Genomic DNA, 17,654 nt, shown 5'->3' with positions numbered 1-17,654 from the left:
GATTAAAGTCTCATTGTCTTCTCTGAAAAACTGAAGTTTGCTGCAAATTTTCACTTTAAAAAAGAAAATAAAAACTGTTGAAGACTTTTCTTTAAATAAATGAATAAATATAAAAAACATTAATTAATTAATTATCTTTTGGTTTTAGGCAGGAAATCAGTTTTTATCTGAACTTTGGTTTCAAAGTGAAAATAACTTCACTCCGTTTCTCTGCAGGAAACTTAAATAAATGAAACGATGTTTGAACTAAAAGTCTGGAGCTGGACTCAAGCAGCAGTTCAGATCGATTCGTGCGTAATTGGAAAAATGAAACTGAGACAAGAGACCTGCGTGCGCGCGCGCACACACACAAACACACACTGACACGAGCACGAGAGGCAACAAAAAGCAGGTGAAGCTGTGAAGGTGAGTCCAGACGGCAGGTGTGGAGAAGCTGTGGCAACTTAAAGCGAAGTTTAATCTGCGTCTACTTCAAATGAAATATTAACTCTTACAGAGAGCTGATCGATTAATCTCTGATCATTATTGACAATATATAGCTGTGTGGTAATGTTAGGGAACTGTAATCTGACTTTAACAAAGTAAATCATCGGAGTTTGGAGGAATGTGGAGTTTGTGTTTTCGTCTCCGGGTCAGACTCGTAAAAACCAAACAGCAGCAGCAGCAGAAGAAAACAGGTCCAAACCATTTTCTCCACTTACCTCTGTAATGTCAATTGCCATTGTTGGCGGCTGTGTCCGCGTCGCTCCGCCCCTCCATGTGTTGGAGTCTGAGTCCGGCGGGATAAGGGCAACTCGTCTCCTCCTGCAGCCGATCAGCTGGACTTCTTCCCAGGGAGGCAGAGGAAGCAAGAAGCCGGAGGGAGGGAGGGGGACGCAGGCAGAGAGCCGCCGGACGAACCCGCTCACATCCAGGAACAGGCAGCAGGAGCAGAGGGCGCGCGGGGTGGCCGCACCATGTCCTTGAGCCCAAAGCACTCCACTCCCTTCTCAGTGACAGACATCTTGAGCCCGATGGAGGACAGCTACCGGAGGTTCGGAGGCATGGATCCCGCCGCGGGGAGCCTCGGGTCCCCGCTGGGCGCCTACCGGCAGCCGCAGGTCTCCCAGCCCGGTATGCATCCTCATCAGCAGCCGCAGGCGCAGCCGCAGCAGCATCAGCCGCCTCATCTCCACCACCATCACCACCACCATCACCATCACCACCTGTCCTCCTCCTCTTCATCCTCATCCTCCTCCTCTTCCTCAGCCTCGGCCGCCGCGCTGGGACCCGCCGGGCCCTATCACGTGCCCCACGGGGTGCCGCAGTTCTCCGGGGCCGTCGGCGGCTTCTGCAACGGCGGCATCGGGAACGTGGGAGACCTGCCGTCCTACCAGGAGACGGTGAGGAGCGGAGGGGCGGCGGCAGCGGCGGCGGCGGCGGCGTGGTACAGCAACCCGGAGCCGAGATATCCGACAAGTAAGAGGAAGTTTCCAACTTGAAACGTTTCTTTTTACTGTGAGAAAAGTTTGTGCAGATGTGACCTGGACAGTCAGAGCTCTGTGAAATGAAATGTGTTTGATTCACAACAATGAGACGACAGCAGCCGTTTACATTTGATCTACATCTCCATTAACAGGATTATTATCCTCCTCTGTACGAACGTACAACAAATAGTTTATAATAATCGAAATGTGTCTGAGGCACAAAACTTTATTTTTTCTGATCCTCTAGTGATTTAATATTTGAAATGTGAATTAACAGGCCTGTTAGATCCAAAACCATCTCGTTATTTCGCTTTTTTGTGCTTGTAAAAGAAATAACTTCTCGTTCTGTTACATTTTGGGGATAATTATATTTTTAATTCGATGTTTTCTGTTGTTTTTTTCTTTCTAAATCTCCCTCTCTCTCTCTCTCTCTCTCTCTCTCTCTCTGAATGAATTGTTTTCTTGGCTGAAATGTTTCCAGCTCAGTTTTATTTTTCTTCCGCCGAACACACACTAATTCTTTTCCCTCTAAGTTTCCAGATTCATGGGCCCCTCCGCCGGGATGAACATGTCCGGGATGGTGGGCGGTCTGGCCGGGATGGACTCCACCGCCAAGTCCATGGTGACGCTGCACGCGGCGCCGCGCAGGAAGCGGCGGGTGCTCTTCTCTCAGGCGCAGGTGTACGAGCTGGAGCGGCGCTTTAAGCAGCAGAAGTACCTGTCGGCCCCGGAGAGGGAGCACCTGGCAGGGCTGATCCACCTCACCCCGAACCAGGTCAAGATCTGGTTCCAGAACCACCGCTACAAACTGAAGCGGCAGGCCAAGGACAAGGCCACGCAGCAGCTGCAGCAGGACGGAAGCGGAGGAGGTGGAGGAGGAGGTGGAGGAGGAGGCCTCCGCCGCTCCTCCTCCGTGTCCCCGGTCCTCTCCAAGAACGGTAAGAGCTGCCGGACCAGCTCCGGCGACTGCAACCAGACCGGGAACCGGCAGAGCAGCTCGGAGGAGGCCATGACGGCCCCGCAGCAGCATCAGCAGCAGGTGAACCAGCTGTCGTCCACGGAGGAGCTGGAGGATCTGTCTCCCAGTCCGCCGCTGGGACTCCACGGTCAGATCAACATGACGCAAACGGACGCGGCGCTCATTGAGTACACCAACAGCATGATCGGCTCCAATTTACTGTACGGGAGAACTTGGTAGGGGCACGAGGAGGCGGGCTTGGATTCTTTGGAGAAGCGGCTGGAGGACTAGCTCCAGGTTCTCTCCTCTCCGTACCGTGCGTAAAGTTCCGGTTCCTTTACGCACACAGGGACTCAAAAGACACTCGGTGGTTTTGAGCAACACGGTGCAAAAATAAACTGTATATTAGAGGCGTGAACCTGGTCTGAATGTTGAATTATTTTCTCCCCTCGAAACGAAATATTTGTTCAGTCTTTGTTTTTGTAAGTGACAGATGTGACCGCTGCTGCGTCACGAGACAAAACCGTGAAATCTAATGTGAGGAGATTCAGGCCGAGGCACGTGCACTGCGCCTCTTTCATCTCTACAATAAATTCAACTATTGTAGGTTTATATATGAAGTTAATAAAAAGTGAAGCAATAGAAACCGGTTTAAAACAGAAACAAACAGGTGATTTATCCCGGGAGGAACGACGCAGCTCTTTCTCGATTTGGAAATATTTTCGTTGAAAGTAAGTCATGAAATATTCTTTGTTAAGCTGATTTTAATTTGTTTCCAGTACTGAATAAATGATATTTTCATTTTGAACATTTCACCGTTTTTTGTCGTGAAGCCTGAAGCAAAAGATTTTTTTTCTGTTTTTAAAATGGAATCTGAAGCAGTGAGAAAAAAAAAACATTGAAGAAGCTGCGGTTTAAATATGAAATGTTGATATATAAACGGCGGTTTGCTGTAATTTTTACACCTGAAAATAATCTGAAATATTCACCAGAAAACCTCAGATATTCCTGCAGTAAAACCTGCTGCAGTTAAATGTGAAAATCAGTGTTTTTCCTTTAAATCTAAATAAAAATTTAAATGGAAATGAAACCGTTTATTTTGAAAAGGCATTTCCTTTCCCTGAATAGAAGATAATTCCTGAACAAATGTCCTACATCAGTCTTCTTTTATTTCACCTGTTCGATTTCTCTTAAATTAAACACAGCAGGAAACTTTTTGTCGGTGACTCACTTGTATTTTACAAGTTTTACAGACTGTTCCTCTTAAAAATCACAAGTTACATAATAAGTTTTTTTTAGTAAGTTGGATAAAAAGGAAAAAAAAAAATCCATTGTACAAGAAGACAATAAAATGAAAAAAGATGACGCTTCACCTAAAAATCTCGGCCCTCTCTCTGGCCCCTGAAAGTCCAACATTACTGTGAGTTTAGTTCCAGTTGTATCTCCTGGAGGGAGGAGGAGGAGGGTAACCTCTGCCGGAGCTGTAGCCCTGAAACAAACAAACAAACAAACAAACAATTAATTATAAAACTGCTCCACATTTAAAAATATAAAAGCTTTTCATCCAGGTTTGTCACTAAATGTATCTGCATTTTAAAATCCAAACATTTAAATCTGCAGAGAAAGAGTCTGAACTTTAATCGATCCTCAAGTTCATCCTGATGTTAGATAAACAAACAAACAAAAACTAAATAACTGAGGATGTTTGTTGTTGTTTTATTCATCTAAAGTTTTCAAGCCGTTCGTGTGTTGGATGAGTTTTGTGAAGCTCAGGTCTTAAAAACCTACAGGAATAAACTCCAACACATTCTTCTTCTTCTTCTTTTATTTTTGGAAAATGTGTTGAGAAGCAGTTTTATTAAAGGGTTGATTCACTCAAAATACAAAATAAATAAGCAAAAAAAACCAAACATTTTCTACCAAAGAAACGGTCCTAGTGGATAATTCTGCTTCTACAGAGACGTGCTGCTGTTCAGGTTTTTAAAAACCTGTAAAGATAAAACTCAAACAGAAACTGATTGAGAGAAGTTCTTCTTTGAATTTGTGTGAACTGACCCTTTAATGTGTCTCCACCTCTGCTTCATTACAAACTAAAAACTTTTTTTTTCTGTTTTATCAAAATAAAACAAACAGAACTGAAACGTGATTTTTCCTCAGTTCAGTCTGAAGCTTTGATTCAGTTTAATGAAACAAAGTCTCTGTTTCCTGTTACTGAGGCAGGAAGTCTGTCAGAAAACTTCAGTTTAAAAGTTTTTAAAAGCTGATTTAAAATAATCTGCAGTTCAATATTAAAAAAACTAAAGAATCAGAATAAAGTAGAAGAGGTTTGTCTGGTTCTGTCAGAATTTGTTCAGATTAAAGAAAACTCATCATAAAGACCTGACGTGGATCAGAGCTGATTAATCGCCAATAATCTTTGATAATTGTTGTATCGTTAAAGTTGTTTGTGAAGTAAAAATGCCAAATATTTGTTGGTTCCAGTTTCTCAAATGTGAGAATTTGCTGAATTTTTTTGTTGTAAATTCACAATCTGAAAACTTCACACAAACAATAAATAAACTGATAAAAATACGCAGCGTAAATCTCAGACTAATAAACACAACTTTACATTAACCTGTTAATAAACCTCATTAAAATTTAAGATTGGTTCTTTTTTCACATTTCAAATGACAAGATTGCGTCCAAGGAAAGAAGATCGAATGAATATTCAGATTTTCAGCAGCCAATCAGATTTTTTTGTTTTTGTTCGCTCAGCTCCGAACAGGAAGTTGATTCCAGTCGTTCGACTGTTAGAAAGTTTTCTTAAGGAGAAGACGAGTGAAAGACTAAAATAAAAATTATTTCCGAATGTTCGGATCAGGACTGAAACTTTAGCTCCGCCCACAGTTCGTCCAAACTGCGATTTTTGTTTTTTTTGTTTTTCCTGTGAAGATCGCAGCATCACTGACAGATTTACCTGATGCTGTTGCCCCCGGTTGTCTCTGCGATCGTCCCTGCGATCGTGCCAGTCGTCTCTACGGTGATCGTAGCGCTGCTGGTAGCCGCCTCCTCCTCCTCCTCCTCCTCCTCCTCCTCCTCGGCCACGGCTCATGTTCTGCTGGTACGCTGACTGCTGCGACTGCATGGTCCGATCCCAGCCGTGACCTCCACGTCCATACTGCTGCTGCTGCCTGCAGACACCGACACATCAGACCTGTTACAGCTCCTGACGAAGCTCGGTTTTAAAATTAACGGATTTTAAAAGTGGATTTTTTGGCAGAAGCACCTGCACTCAGAGAGAAAACTGAAAATCTGTTAAATGTAGTTAATACAAAGCACAAAATAATACTGTATTACCTGACACTTTTCAGGTGTGAAGTTTGCACAGGTTAATTCACAAGAACGAGTCCATTAGAAACATGTTGACATAATCACCTTTTAATTAATTCTGGAGCTTTTTATACAGAGGCTTCACACTTTATCTGGACAGAGTGAAACAACAGATAAAGAGTGAATCAACTCTTTAAATACAGAAATAAAAAGCTCTGCCTGATTTACTAGAAAGTTTACAATTCTCTGGTGTCGAGACTTTACTCCAGTTTTTGTGCAAAGATACGTCAGTTTGAGTCGAATAAATGTGATTTCTCATGGGACAAGAAACTTCAGTGTTTAAAGAAAACGAGACAAGAGCTGAAACAATAAATCAACTGACAGAATAATAATATAAACTATTTAGATAATGATTAAGTGTTTCAGACATTTTTCAAACAAAAACAATGAAAAATCTGTCGTTTTCTGATCATGTTTTTTCTATGTCCTGTAGATCTGCAGCTAATAATGATTATTATACTATTATTTCTATTATTATTTTCCTGACTGTTTAATTAGTGGTTTGGTCAGTGATGTGAATGAAAAGTGACGTGTTCAAAAGCTTTTTTTTCCTCTGATAAATAAAATAAATAAATAAAATATCCACATATAAAAAGCAAAAAAAAGTTTTTTTAAATGACTCCGGACGATTAATCGTTTAGCTGATTATTCTTCTGTCAATCGACTTATCAGTTAATTGACTAATCGTTGCTCTGGTATTTTACATCTGTGTTAATTAAAGATTTTTTTTTTTTTTTTTAACTGTTGGTCAAACAAAATGACTCCCGAAGACGTCACAGTTTCATTTCCTGTTTCACAAACTGAACAAATAATCGGAAAAATAATCGATAATAAAAATAACTTATCAGCCCTGAAAATAACTTTTTCAGTCTAACTTCAGACTTTTATTCACTTTATTCCACATTAACTCATTTATTCCCCTGATGTTTCATTTATTAAACAAAAATGAAAATAAGTTTGATTTCGCCGCTTTAACTTCACATTTATGGCGTTTTATTCAAACTGATAAAACGCTGGACTTCCTGATCCAGAGGGAGAAGTGGCCTTTGACTCTGCTTTGAAGTGACCTCCCTAAAATCCCCATCGACTTGCGTTTGCCGAGGGATCGAGCTCTCAAAGAGATAAAACGTCCTCTCCTCACAGACGACTGAGCATCCGTGCACATGAAAGAACGCCGAGTATGAAATGAACCATATTCACATATGGCCGGGATTCGCCCTCGTCTCCGGAGCCGAGCCGGCACGCCGCGGCCCTCCAAACCGCCGCCAGACAATGTGTCAATGCAGCAGCGATATTAAAAGTCTCTTCTCAGTAACAATGAAGACAGAGGGAACTGAGAGCAGCAGCCCCATCCCTCATTACTGAACCATGTCACACTCAGGCCAGAGCTGGACTTAACTGAGCTCTGGAATCCATAATCCCCGGCTCTCCAAGTTCCTCCTGCATTTCATTTGGTCCGCTCCTGAGTAGTTAAAGAAACTGTTTTCAGTTGCTGCTAATAACCACTGACCTGAGGTGACACGGAGCCACAATGGGCCTGGAAAGTTGAACCGGAGAACCTGATGATTAGGGGACTCTGGAGAGGCCCGGAGCCAGAATCAATAGCCCGGTCTGAGCGGATTCTGCGGTGGCGGCGGCGCAGGGAAAACGACGCAGCCTCGACAGCATTAGTGATGCCTCATTAAGTTGCACAAACCTCCTCGAGAGAAATTTGTTTTAGAACGACGGGGAAAAATCTTAATTCAGCAGCGGCGGCGGCAGCAAAGCCCCTCGACAGAGGACGGTGTAGAAAAGGATGGAAATGTGTGTGTGTGCTACAATAACCACAGACCAGAGGCCTTGACACGTTTAATTCACAGGAGTGTAAAAAGGAAACGAGCAGGGGGAAGTTTGAGGGAGTTTTCCTGCAAAAAGCAAATTTATAATGTAAAAAAGTAAAAGCAGTGATGGGTTAAATCCTGTTTTTTAAATCTCACACCAGCGCAGGAGAAGCTGAACTTCCCTCGCAGGTTTAGATTCACTCACCTTGGATACTGGGGCTGGTGGAAGGAGGGAGGCGCTCCCAGCAAACTGTTCTGCCTGGAATCTGCAGAGGACAAAAGACCACATGTTCAGAAGAGGTTCTGCTGAGTTTAAAGTTAAAGAAGCAGGAGGGCTCGGTCTCTGCGTCGTAGATTTTACCTAAATATTTTACTGCAGAGGTGGAGGAGGAGGTTGGCTCGTTTCCCTCCGTGTTTCACCTCAGACTTTAAGGAGATTCAGTTTAAATAGAGAAATATTTCACATTCAGAGTCGACTTTGTTTGAGTTAAACTGAGATGAAACCTGAGGAAATCCTCCAGTTTGACTGTTTAGAAGCTGAAACCACAGGGGTTTGACTTTAAACGTGGAGACTAATTAACCTAATTCATGTCGGCTTTAACCTCCGGGACTAAAAAAAAAAAAAAAAAGCGAGAAAGAAAAGTATATTTCATTTTTTTGTCATGGATACAGAACGAATCAGTTGTCATGATAAAATTAAGTTCTTTCAAACGTGGAGTCGCAGCGGGCTGTGGAGGATGGAGGAGGAGGAGGAGGAGGAGGAGGAGGAGAGGGGAGAGAGCAGGAGCTCCACATTTGCATTTTTTGTTCAGAAAATGAAATAAGCATTCAGCCGGCAGCATTGTGGACGCCTCAAGTACCGCGGTTCCATCGCTGCAAGCCCTTCACAAAGACACACTTAAAATAAAAAAAAAAAGAGGAGCGAGCAGCTTCTTCCAGATTCACTGTTGCCAAGGCGATGACCAGCTGCGAGCTGCGGACTTGTTTGTTTATAGGGGCAGGCCTGCTGAGTGGCTCGGCTCAGGGGGGGTGAAGGGGGCCGTGAAAAGGACCCCGAGGCTCATGTTTACAAACCTGGGAAGGAACCGGTGTAAAAAAAACAAAAATAGGATTCGACTGAATAAAAATAAAATAAAATCAGACAGATACTGATGTGAAGTGAAGTGATATTCATCATCAGGTGACATCAAATATCAAAATAATATTCTATGTATTTACATCTGGGGCTGTTCAGAGCTGAAAGAATGAGTCAATTAATCGATTATTATGATAATCAATTAATGGAACAAACAAAAATTCTATCAACACTGACTGTGTTTCTTCCTTCACAGTAAACTGAATATCTTTCAGACTGATTTCTAAATTATAAATGTTTAACTTTATTAACGTCTGATGCTCAATAACAACAGATACAGTAGTTGGACACAAAAATCAGATTTAGTTTTTTTTTCTACTATAGGACCAGCAGTGTTATTTTTAGACCAGTGAAACACTTGGTAAGAAAACAACCTGTGAATTTACTTCAAATGTTGTTGTTCAATTAAATACAAATAAATTGGGATGTAATTATTTTACACACACAGTTCAGTGGTGGGTTATTTTACCACAGGTGTGATCCCTCGATCATGATTGGACCGAAACAGTCATGTGATACAGGAAGTTAGAAGACAATAAAGTGGACGTTTGTGTCGTGGTTTAGGTCTCAGTTTCAGAGTTTCTAAAAAACAAAACAAACAAACAAGGGACCTCGGTGGTGTTAGACTGATAATCGATACTGGATCAAAGACTGAAGCATTTTAAACGGATGAAACGGAGCAACGAGCTGAAATAATCTGTTTATGACCTGATAACATGAAGTCAAGTAGGAAATATTTCCCCAGTTTCTCTGTAAAAAGTCCTAAAAACACACAATTAGCAGCCAGCAGGCGGACTGCTGTCGCCACATTATCATTCAGTTTTTGTCTTTCAGTTTTCATGTTTGATTATCTCCTCCACCAACAAACTTGAAGTGGACCACCCAGTTGGGCTCCAATTATAACTCCACAACGTTCTGGTCTTCTTTTCCTCATCATCTCAAAAGAGAGAATTACAAGTGGACACCTGTCAATCTCCTTAATTAACAATGATCTGAAAGTGTATAGACCTCCAGTCTGCGCCCGGACAAAAGCCAACAAAGGATTACGCTTTAAATCCTTAAAACACGCTGTGTCCACTGTATCACTGCAGGGATTACAACCGCGCTAAACAACTAAACGTCTCTCTCCACCTCTTTTCAATTAGTTCAGCGACTATTTGACTCAGGTCTGAGGACTGAGGCAGGACAGTAACTCTTCTGTCTGTCGGACAAAGACGACGGACAGACTCCCAGAACTTCACCCGCTCCCACTCCCCTACATTTATTAAATTTAAAATTTACTCAAATTTATATTTAAATCTGGAAGTGTCAAACAAAGAAAGGACACATTTCGTCCCAGGAGTGGTTTGTTATTCGGTAAGATTCAGTGCTGAGGTACCAGCCCTCCTGAAATATGACATAATATTATCAGTGAAATTATCTACACTCAGTGGCCACTTTATTAGGGACACCTGTGAAATCTAATGTAAGACACTGAGAGCTGTTTCTAATATTCTGTCCACCCCGTTTACAAAGTTTAACAAAATTTAGAAACACATTTTCAGTATAAAGCAGCGCACCTCTGACTGATAATTAATAATTAACACAATAAAAACTGGACATTTGATGAAGGAGAATATGTGGCAGAGCTGTTGTACTGGATTGTAGAGGTGTACCTAATAAAGTGACTCATTGTTAGTTTGATGGTTCAATTACAGCATCGTTAATTTAGGAAGCAGGATGATTTAATGGTCCAGTGCTCTGACGGGACAGAAAACGTTTCTCTGAAGCTGCAGATTAAATCAGAGAAATTATTCTCAGTAAATAAATTGGTAACACTTTGTAACCAGGCTACACGTATTCACCATTAACTAGCTGCGTATTAGCATGAATACTCGCTCTTCATTAGTCATTATAAATCACTTATTAATCTCTTAATCTCTCTGCATGATCATATTCTACAGCTACTAGTCCTTTAACTAAGAGTTTTCCCTCATTAAAGTGTCCAAAATGAATCTAAATTCATTCCCTGTTCTAAAGAATAACTAACTGAAAACTAACGAGTTGAGTTAATGAGAGAATTACTTTTCTAGTGTTACTACTACCTTATAAGAATATTAGGATCATAACTCATGCACAGTAACTTCCTTACTGTCAATAAGCAGTAATTAAGGAGGTTACTGAGGGAAAACTCTTAGTTAATGGACCAGCAGCTGCAGAATATGAGCCAATATTCATGCTAATAAGCAGCTAGTTATTGATGAGTAAGTGAATCTGAAGTGTTACTAATGTCTTGTTTTACAGGACTTGTTTGAGAGCAGAATAAGAAGCGTGATGCCCGAGGCCTCGTGTGTTTGGTGACTCCTTGTTGGTCGAGCAGCCATTACTACAGTTGTTACTCTGAAGTGTCTGTGGCTGCTGCATCCAACCGTTACTTTGCTGCCCTGGTTAAAATTTGGTGTCACTGTGTGTCAAGACAATAATGGCCACCAGCAGAGACCCCCCCACCCCGTTATTAAACACCAGCTGGTCCGGCTGCGGCGCACAAAGCCCCGCGGCGTGTTTCAGAGGCGGCGTGTTGACACATCACCGCAGGAGGTAGCTGCGCCGTCAAAGGGAGAAGTTAACTTTGGTTTCAACCCTCTTCAGAGCGCATCACACAGCCAATCAAACGGCATCCTGCTTTTATCAGAGGGAGCTACTGTGTCCAGCGGAGCCACTCGACAGTCTCATTACTGCCCCCCCCGGTCTCCCACAACGCTAATCAGCAACCAACCACCCCCCCAAAAAAAATAACAAAAGCCCAGAGCAGCAAAGCAAAGCCTGTGGTGATTACTGGCCGAGCAGAGGATTGGCCCTGAGAAAGTGTTATCTGGACAAAAGCGAGCCTCTGGCCTCCTGCTGCAGAATAAGGCCTACTTGTCTGGATAATCACATTCCTGGAGTCGCCAATATTATAGCTGCTCCACGTTAAATCCAGTTTTTACCATCAGTCCTGCTGGAATCAGAAAATTCCCTGAGTCACTGAAGCTTTAAATAAACAGAAAGTCCAGAGATGAATCTTATCTTAGACCAAACCGAGCATCTAACTGCTGCTGCTCGTGGAGAAAGTCAAAGGTTTAGATCTTTAAATCAGCAGAAATCAAATATAATATAAACACCAGCTTCAACACTGATGCATTTCTGTTCCAGGTGCTTCAGCTGATAAAATAAAAATCATCCTCTGTCACCAGAAAACCTGAGAATCACAGCCGAGTCGTGCTAAAAAAACACTGCTTATTAAAAATATCAATTTCCCCGTCGACGATATAAAAAATTACAAAGCGAGTGAGATCAAAAAAAGAAAGTCCTGGACCACTAATTGGCAAGTTTAACATTAAGAACGAGCGGCAGAGGCCAGGGAAGGTGCAGCCGCAATCCGGAGGAGCCAAAAACCTCCATTTGCATCAAGTGCCACCAGAATAGCCACGACTCCCCCGCACGCCATCAGTGGGCAGGAGAGATTATTCATCTACTTGCAAATTGGCACATCAAAGTCAAACTGGAGAAGAGCTGGCAGAGGAGCGCTGAGGCTGAGGCCGAGCGCACACAGCGTGATTAGGACGAAAGAGATTCAGCCTCCGTGTGCGACGAGCAGTTCGATCATAACAGGGAACTTTTTAATCACATTACAGATATTTGTGTCTTAAAGAGCGACTGGTGCCTGCTCCTCCTCTGGGATGTTCAGGACTGTTTTTTATTCACATTTTCTACACTGAACGACTCATCGATTATTTAAGAAAATGCAGACGATTCTGCATCGATGCAGAATCATCTGCATCAACTCATTTACTTCATTTACTCGATGCAGAATCATCTGCATCAATGCAGTGCCTCACTGATTTTCATTGATTGTCATTGATTTTCTGGCCTCGGCTGGACAAAAAAGTTTTAACGTTCAAAATGACCTCCTGTTAGCGACACATGAGACGTAGCCTCGTTAGCGGTTTTCACCCTGAGAAGCTAACGGCTGCTGCTGTAAAGGAAATGATCCCTGGACTGACAGATTATCTAATCAGACAGAGCTGCTGTCTCATGTCTGTGATGATCTACATTCAGGACGTGTTCGTTCTCAGAGCAGGACACAGTTGCTAGAAGCTGAAGCACTGCAGAAGGATCAGTTTGGGTTTTGACACAATTATATACAAACGCTCATTCCTACTGTGAACTCTTCTGGTGAGAAACACCGAGAGTTGATGAAACATTATTTTGCCAAATCAAATATCAGCGATCAATAACTCCCACATTAATTCTCACTCTTAGATAAAAAGCAAAACACTCCACTGCGCATCAGAACCAGCAGAAAGAAAGGATCAGCTTTTGTTTAGTTGATACTGATCATTAAGACTCTAAACATGATTACGTCCCAAGATAATAAACTTTATGAACCGATGAGGAGACGAAACAGATTCATTCAAAGACACTGAAAGAGTTATTTCAAACACTATGAATTCAGGAGCGCTCACACATCTTGTGAAGTTTGTTAAAGTCATATATTTATATTTCTGTATTCATTTACTTGTACAACAACAATCTCTATCCACCTTCTACTTTCTGTGTAAATGTTCCTGTGTCCATCAACGAGGAATTCAGAAAAGTCTAAAACTAAAACATAACAGACGAGTGGATGAACAATTTTAAGAGTTTGAGACATTTGGTGCAGCACAATGTAATTTCACTTTATTCATGTTTCTGTTAAAGAACTTTCTGGTTGTTGAAAAGCACCAAATCAAAATCAAAACTGTTGAATATTTTTGCCTTTTCTCAATCTCTGATTAAAGGAAACCACAACACTTTGAATAACTCATGAACACAAGAGCTTCATGGTGACCTCTCTTTTCACGATAGAGAGAAGAAGAGGGAGGAGAAATCGTGTGCCAAAAAGAAAGTTTTGAATTTAAGAGGATTGGTTTTTTAAGGAGGGATTCAATAACAGACAGTTCCTCCATGACCTCGGAAACAGTTTGACAAGGTCCACTCAGTTTTTTACTAAACTTCCAGTTACATCAAAGGTCTTTGTCTAATTCCCTTAAAGTTTGTTCAGAGTCTCTTGAACTGAGATGACGTCAACGGTTTCTGTCACCACATCAGGCTGAAACATCAAGATGGCGACCGTTCGAGGAAACCTCAGAGATTCAGCTACAGACGAGAAGTCTGTCGTACATCAGAACGGTGAGTGTAGCTAGGAGGGATTGGATTCCTTGACTGATCAGTAAAATTAGCAATCAATTATCAATTAATCGTTATTTTTTATACTATAAAAATACCTATGGTAGAAAGTAGGCAACTAAAGATTGTGTTTCTCCTAACACTTTACAAACAGAAGTAAAACAACAAAGATCTGCGGCCTCATAAAGGCTCAGTCAAACCCAACAAATGAACAAATCAAAGCGATGACGCTCGACAGAAACACAACTGAGAGGCTTTTACATCACGATGTTTACAGTGAGCTGGAAATGTCCCCACAACAAACTTCTCCTTCTGTTTCTGCGACAGCACGAAAGGCAGCTCAGTTTAACCTGTTAAACTTTAACAGCGCCTCCTGCTGGTCGCTGAAAATCACTCACTTCAAGACACACGACACGACCTCGCTGATACAAACGTGTGGCACTGTGTGTGTGTGTGTGTGTGTGTGTGTGTGTGTGTGTGTGTGTGTCTTACGTGGGAAAGGCTGGTGTCCGCCGCTGTGTGGAGGACGGTAGTTTCCATGCTGGTAGTTGCTCGGCGGTGGCGTGTTGCTGTACTGTCCTCCTCCGTGCTGGTTTCTGTTCAGACTGTGACTGTAGGAGGAGAAGAAGTCAGCAAAACATCCCGTCATCTTTGTGTTTACCTCCCTAAAAACTCCAGGTGGTCAGGGAGGAAAAGTGTGTGTTCAGGCTGCGACGTGCTGCTTCATTTACAGGTGAGAGATAAAATACAAGCCAGAGAGTTCTGTTTGAATATTTGTGAGTTTGAAGGCAGACCAGATCAGAACACTAAAGACGACTCCAGAAAAGGAGAGAGTCCAGAGCTGGTGCTGTGTGGAGAGAGATCAATCTACTGGTCTGTTTCTATGAGCAAATCTACTGTGTTTTTAAAAGATAACTCTGGTATTTTTGAACTTGGGCTTTATTTTCCCACGTTTCCAAGTCATAGAGACAAAAATCTTGGATAGTTCCTGCAGCGATTGCCCTTTTTATTACTTTTCATATCAATACCAGACTCCATTGACAAAAACAGGAATTTCACTGAGCAGAACACAGGAGCTGCTGAGATACTACTACCTCCATCTGTTTGTGTTTTTGTGTGGTACTTTTACTTATGTAAAGTATCTGATTACTTCTTCCACCACTGAAAGTCACACAGTAACACAAACACACTAACAGATGGAGGCAGTGGTATTCCAGTTCTGCTCAGTTAAATCCCTGTTTTTGTCAATGGAGTCTGGTAGAGATATATAGAGATGTTTGTGGTTAAACTAAAAGGATCTTCCTCTTTAATAAAAAGCTCTGTCTCTGTAGGAATCCTATCATAATATTGTCAGACACTTATTCCAAAGGTTTTAATCATTTACACCAAAAAACAGGAGGTATCCTTGAGGATATTCAAGACTTTTTAAGGACCTGGAGGGACACCACAGAGATCAGGGGCTGGAGCGTCTCTTAGAGGTAATAAAATAACTGCGGAAACCATAAACTACATTAAAATGTTTAAAACCCAAAGGATATCTGCGTGAATATATATCTGATTAGATGATTTTTCAGTGGCTGTAATCAGACTGATGCCCTGACTCTCTGTCCATCATTGGACTTCAAACTAGAAGTCACTTGATTTAAAAATCAAAGCAGCAACAACAACAAAAAAATCCTTTTTTTTTCTGCTCACCATCCTCTGAGCACCTGCCTGTTTGGCCCCATCAAGGCACATAACTGCCTGAATTACTGAATTGACTTAGTTTAGCAGGAAAAAAATAAAAAATGGAATACATTGTGTTTCTTCAAATCCGTGCATAATTAATTCCCAAACACGCTACAGTCGGACCGAGCCAGATGTTCAATTATTCACATTTCCTTAATGATAATATCAATGTGTGGAGGAGAGAGCTTAGATCATAATCAAGGATGGCTGGTTAATGGGGACCGTTAGAGGGGGAGATACAAACATTTAAACACTTTTTCCATTTTAAAATACTGGACTCTTCTCCCACAAATCTGAATACTGAGTCACTGCAGAATCAGCAGTCATTGTTTAACACAGCTCGCTATGAAATTATATCATCACACGGCGATGTCTCAGAGGCAGCTGTGTGTTTGTCGTGTTTCAGAGGTTTTCTGATTGTTAAATCCAAAGTGCAAAATGGAAAAATGACCAGTGTAAGAGCAAAGGAATTTACTCTGACTTTCAATATGTAACGTGATGTGACGAGGAGTAAATTTAAATTCTGTTTTTCGTGTTGTGGATCTTTCCAGACCTATGAATGTTTTAGACGAAACAAACTAAAATGTTGCTAATATAAATATATAATATAAACATAAACTTATTCACTGTATAAGTGAACCTGTTCACTTTACAGACTAGTTGAGGTGAGAGTTTTTGTCACCTGATGGCCACCGTAGACTGTACGAGTGACGGGTATTGAGCTGGTTGCAATCTGCGTTTTCATGGCTGGACCCTAAAACCTACACACTGCTCCTTTAAAGAGGAAGATCCTTTTAGTTTATGATGTTTCTGGTTAAACTAAAAGGATCTTCCTCTTTAATAAAAAGAAGTTTAGTGGACGTAGTTTAACGTTGACATTTGCCCTAGATAACACTGCAGCAGCTGTTTGTGGTGGGTACACTGTTAAATACTGCACTGACTCCAAAGATTTTTGTCTCTCATTAAAGATTAAAAAATAACGGAGTTATCCCTGACAGTTCTTGACCTCGTTACTGGTTAGAAATAAGTTGTGAGTGTTTTATTTTTACACTAAATGTTCTCATGCTGTGGGAAAACTTCTCATCTGACTGTCACAGAGATTCTTCTACAACAGTAATTTAATGAATAACACTCTGCAGATGCACAGATGCAACTCTTCTATTGTTGCAATGGCTGCTTTAGTAAACAGTAGTAGAGTAACTTACCCCAGAGCCCTGAAGCCAGACTGGTCCAGGTGAGCCTGCTGCCTGTTTGGGTTGAAGCCCAGCTGAGGTCTCCACGGTTCCCTGTTCCCTTTCTCCCAGTCACCTGGTTTCAGGACCTTGTTAGGAATCCTGGAAAAAACAACAACAAATAAACAGAGTTAGAGCTGCTGTGTGAAAATACCTTTTCTGGTGTACGTAACAGGGAGGAGAGCGCTGTCCTCTCTAGGTTTGATAAACTGAAGGCTGGTGGTGAATTATTCAGTGATTAATAAATTAACATACATTTTTAAATGGAGGAAAACTGTCCCCAACAAATGCACTGTTTCCTCCTGTGTGAATAACATTTGCTAAAAACAAATAAAAAGAGCAACGGTTTCAGGAAATTACAAGTTTTTTTAAAGCAACACATTGTAAATTTTGCTGAGCAGCAGCGCCCTCTGCAGCCATGAGTGGTAATTAATGTTGCTGGGCTACAAGCTACAAACAATTACAAAGTTTTCATGAGCAGAAAACACGGCTGAACAGTGTATATTACCCACGATCCCCGGGTTCTGGAGCAGGAAGCGCTGTGGCTATAACGAACACACCAAACTGTTCATAACTGATGTTTCCGTCAGTTTCCTGGATCTCAGAGATGAACTCTGGTTTTTAATGACTCTAAGTCTCTTTAACTGATCTACAGTTCAGCATCACTCTGAACTCTCTGGGTCTGATTCCAGCAGTTTAAGCTGCTGACTATGACTCAGTCAGAGGGAGATCGAACCTGAAAAACCACAGTTACACAGA

At 41.7% G+C, this 17,654-nt stretch overlaps 2 protein-coding genes across 2 annotated transcripts in view; one reads left to right on the top strand and one right to left on the bottom strand.

Annotated features, from left to right (window-relative positions):
- Positions 1-238: 238 nt before the first annotated feature.
- Positions 239-3,232, top strand: nkx2.4b (NK2 homeobox 4b). Its single transcript, XM_018660151.2, has 2 exons — positions 239-1,458; positions 2,000-3,232. The coding sequence occupies exons 1-2, from the start codon at positions 957-959 to the stop codon at positions 2,662-2,664; spliced, it is 1,167 nt and encodes a 388-aa protein (XP_018515667.1). The 5' UTR covers positions 239-956; the 3' UTR covers positions 2,665-3,232.
- A 341-nt stretch (positions 3,233-3,573) lies between these two features.
- Positions 3,574-17,654, bottom strand: part of xrn2 (5'-3' exoribonuclease 2) — a 32,820-nt gene continuing 18,739 nt past the window's right edge. The window contains exons 27-31 of the mRNA XM_018660150.2: positions 16,869-16,997; positions 14,428-14,546; positions 7,819-7,879; positions 5,381-5,594; positions 3,574-3,913 (exon numbers count right to left, since the gene is read on the bottom strand). Coding sequence (XP_018515666.1) covers positions 3,851-3,913; positions 5,381-5,594; positions 7,819-7,879; positions 14,428-14,546; positions 16,869-16,997 — 586 coding nt within the window. The 3' untranslated portion in view covers positions 3,574-3,850. The remainder of the gene's footprint in view (positions 3,914-5,380; positions 5,595-7,818; positions 7,880-14,427; positions 14,547-16,868; positions 16,998-17,654) is intronic.

Source organism: Lates calcarifer, linkage group LG7_1 (genome assembly GCF_001640805.2).
Source record: "Lates calcarifer isolate ASB-BC8 linkage group LG7_1, TLL_Latcal_v3, whole genome shotgun sequence".
NCBI lineage: Eukaryota > Metazoa > Chordata > Actinopteri > Centropomidae > Lates > Lates calcarifer.
Note: the sequence above shows the minus strand (reverse complement) of the source record. Positions and strands in the feature narration are given on the sequence as shown.

What these genes read in the sequence shown, in the direction of transcription:
- nkx2.4b (XM_018660151.2), top strand. Translation starts at nt 957, where the DNA reads ATGTCCTTGAGCCCAAAGCACTCCACTCCCTTCTCAGTGACAGACATC. An exon ending in GGAGCCGAGATATCCGACAA is followed by an intron (nt 1,459 to 1,999) that starts GTAAGAGGAAGT and finishes TTTCCCTCTAAG; the next exon opens with TTTCCAGATTCATGGGCCCC.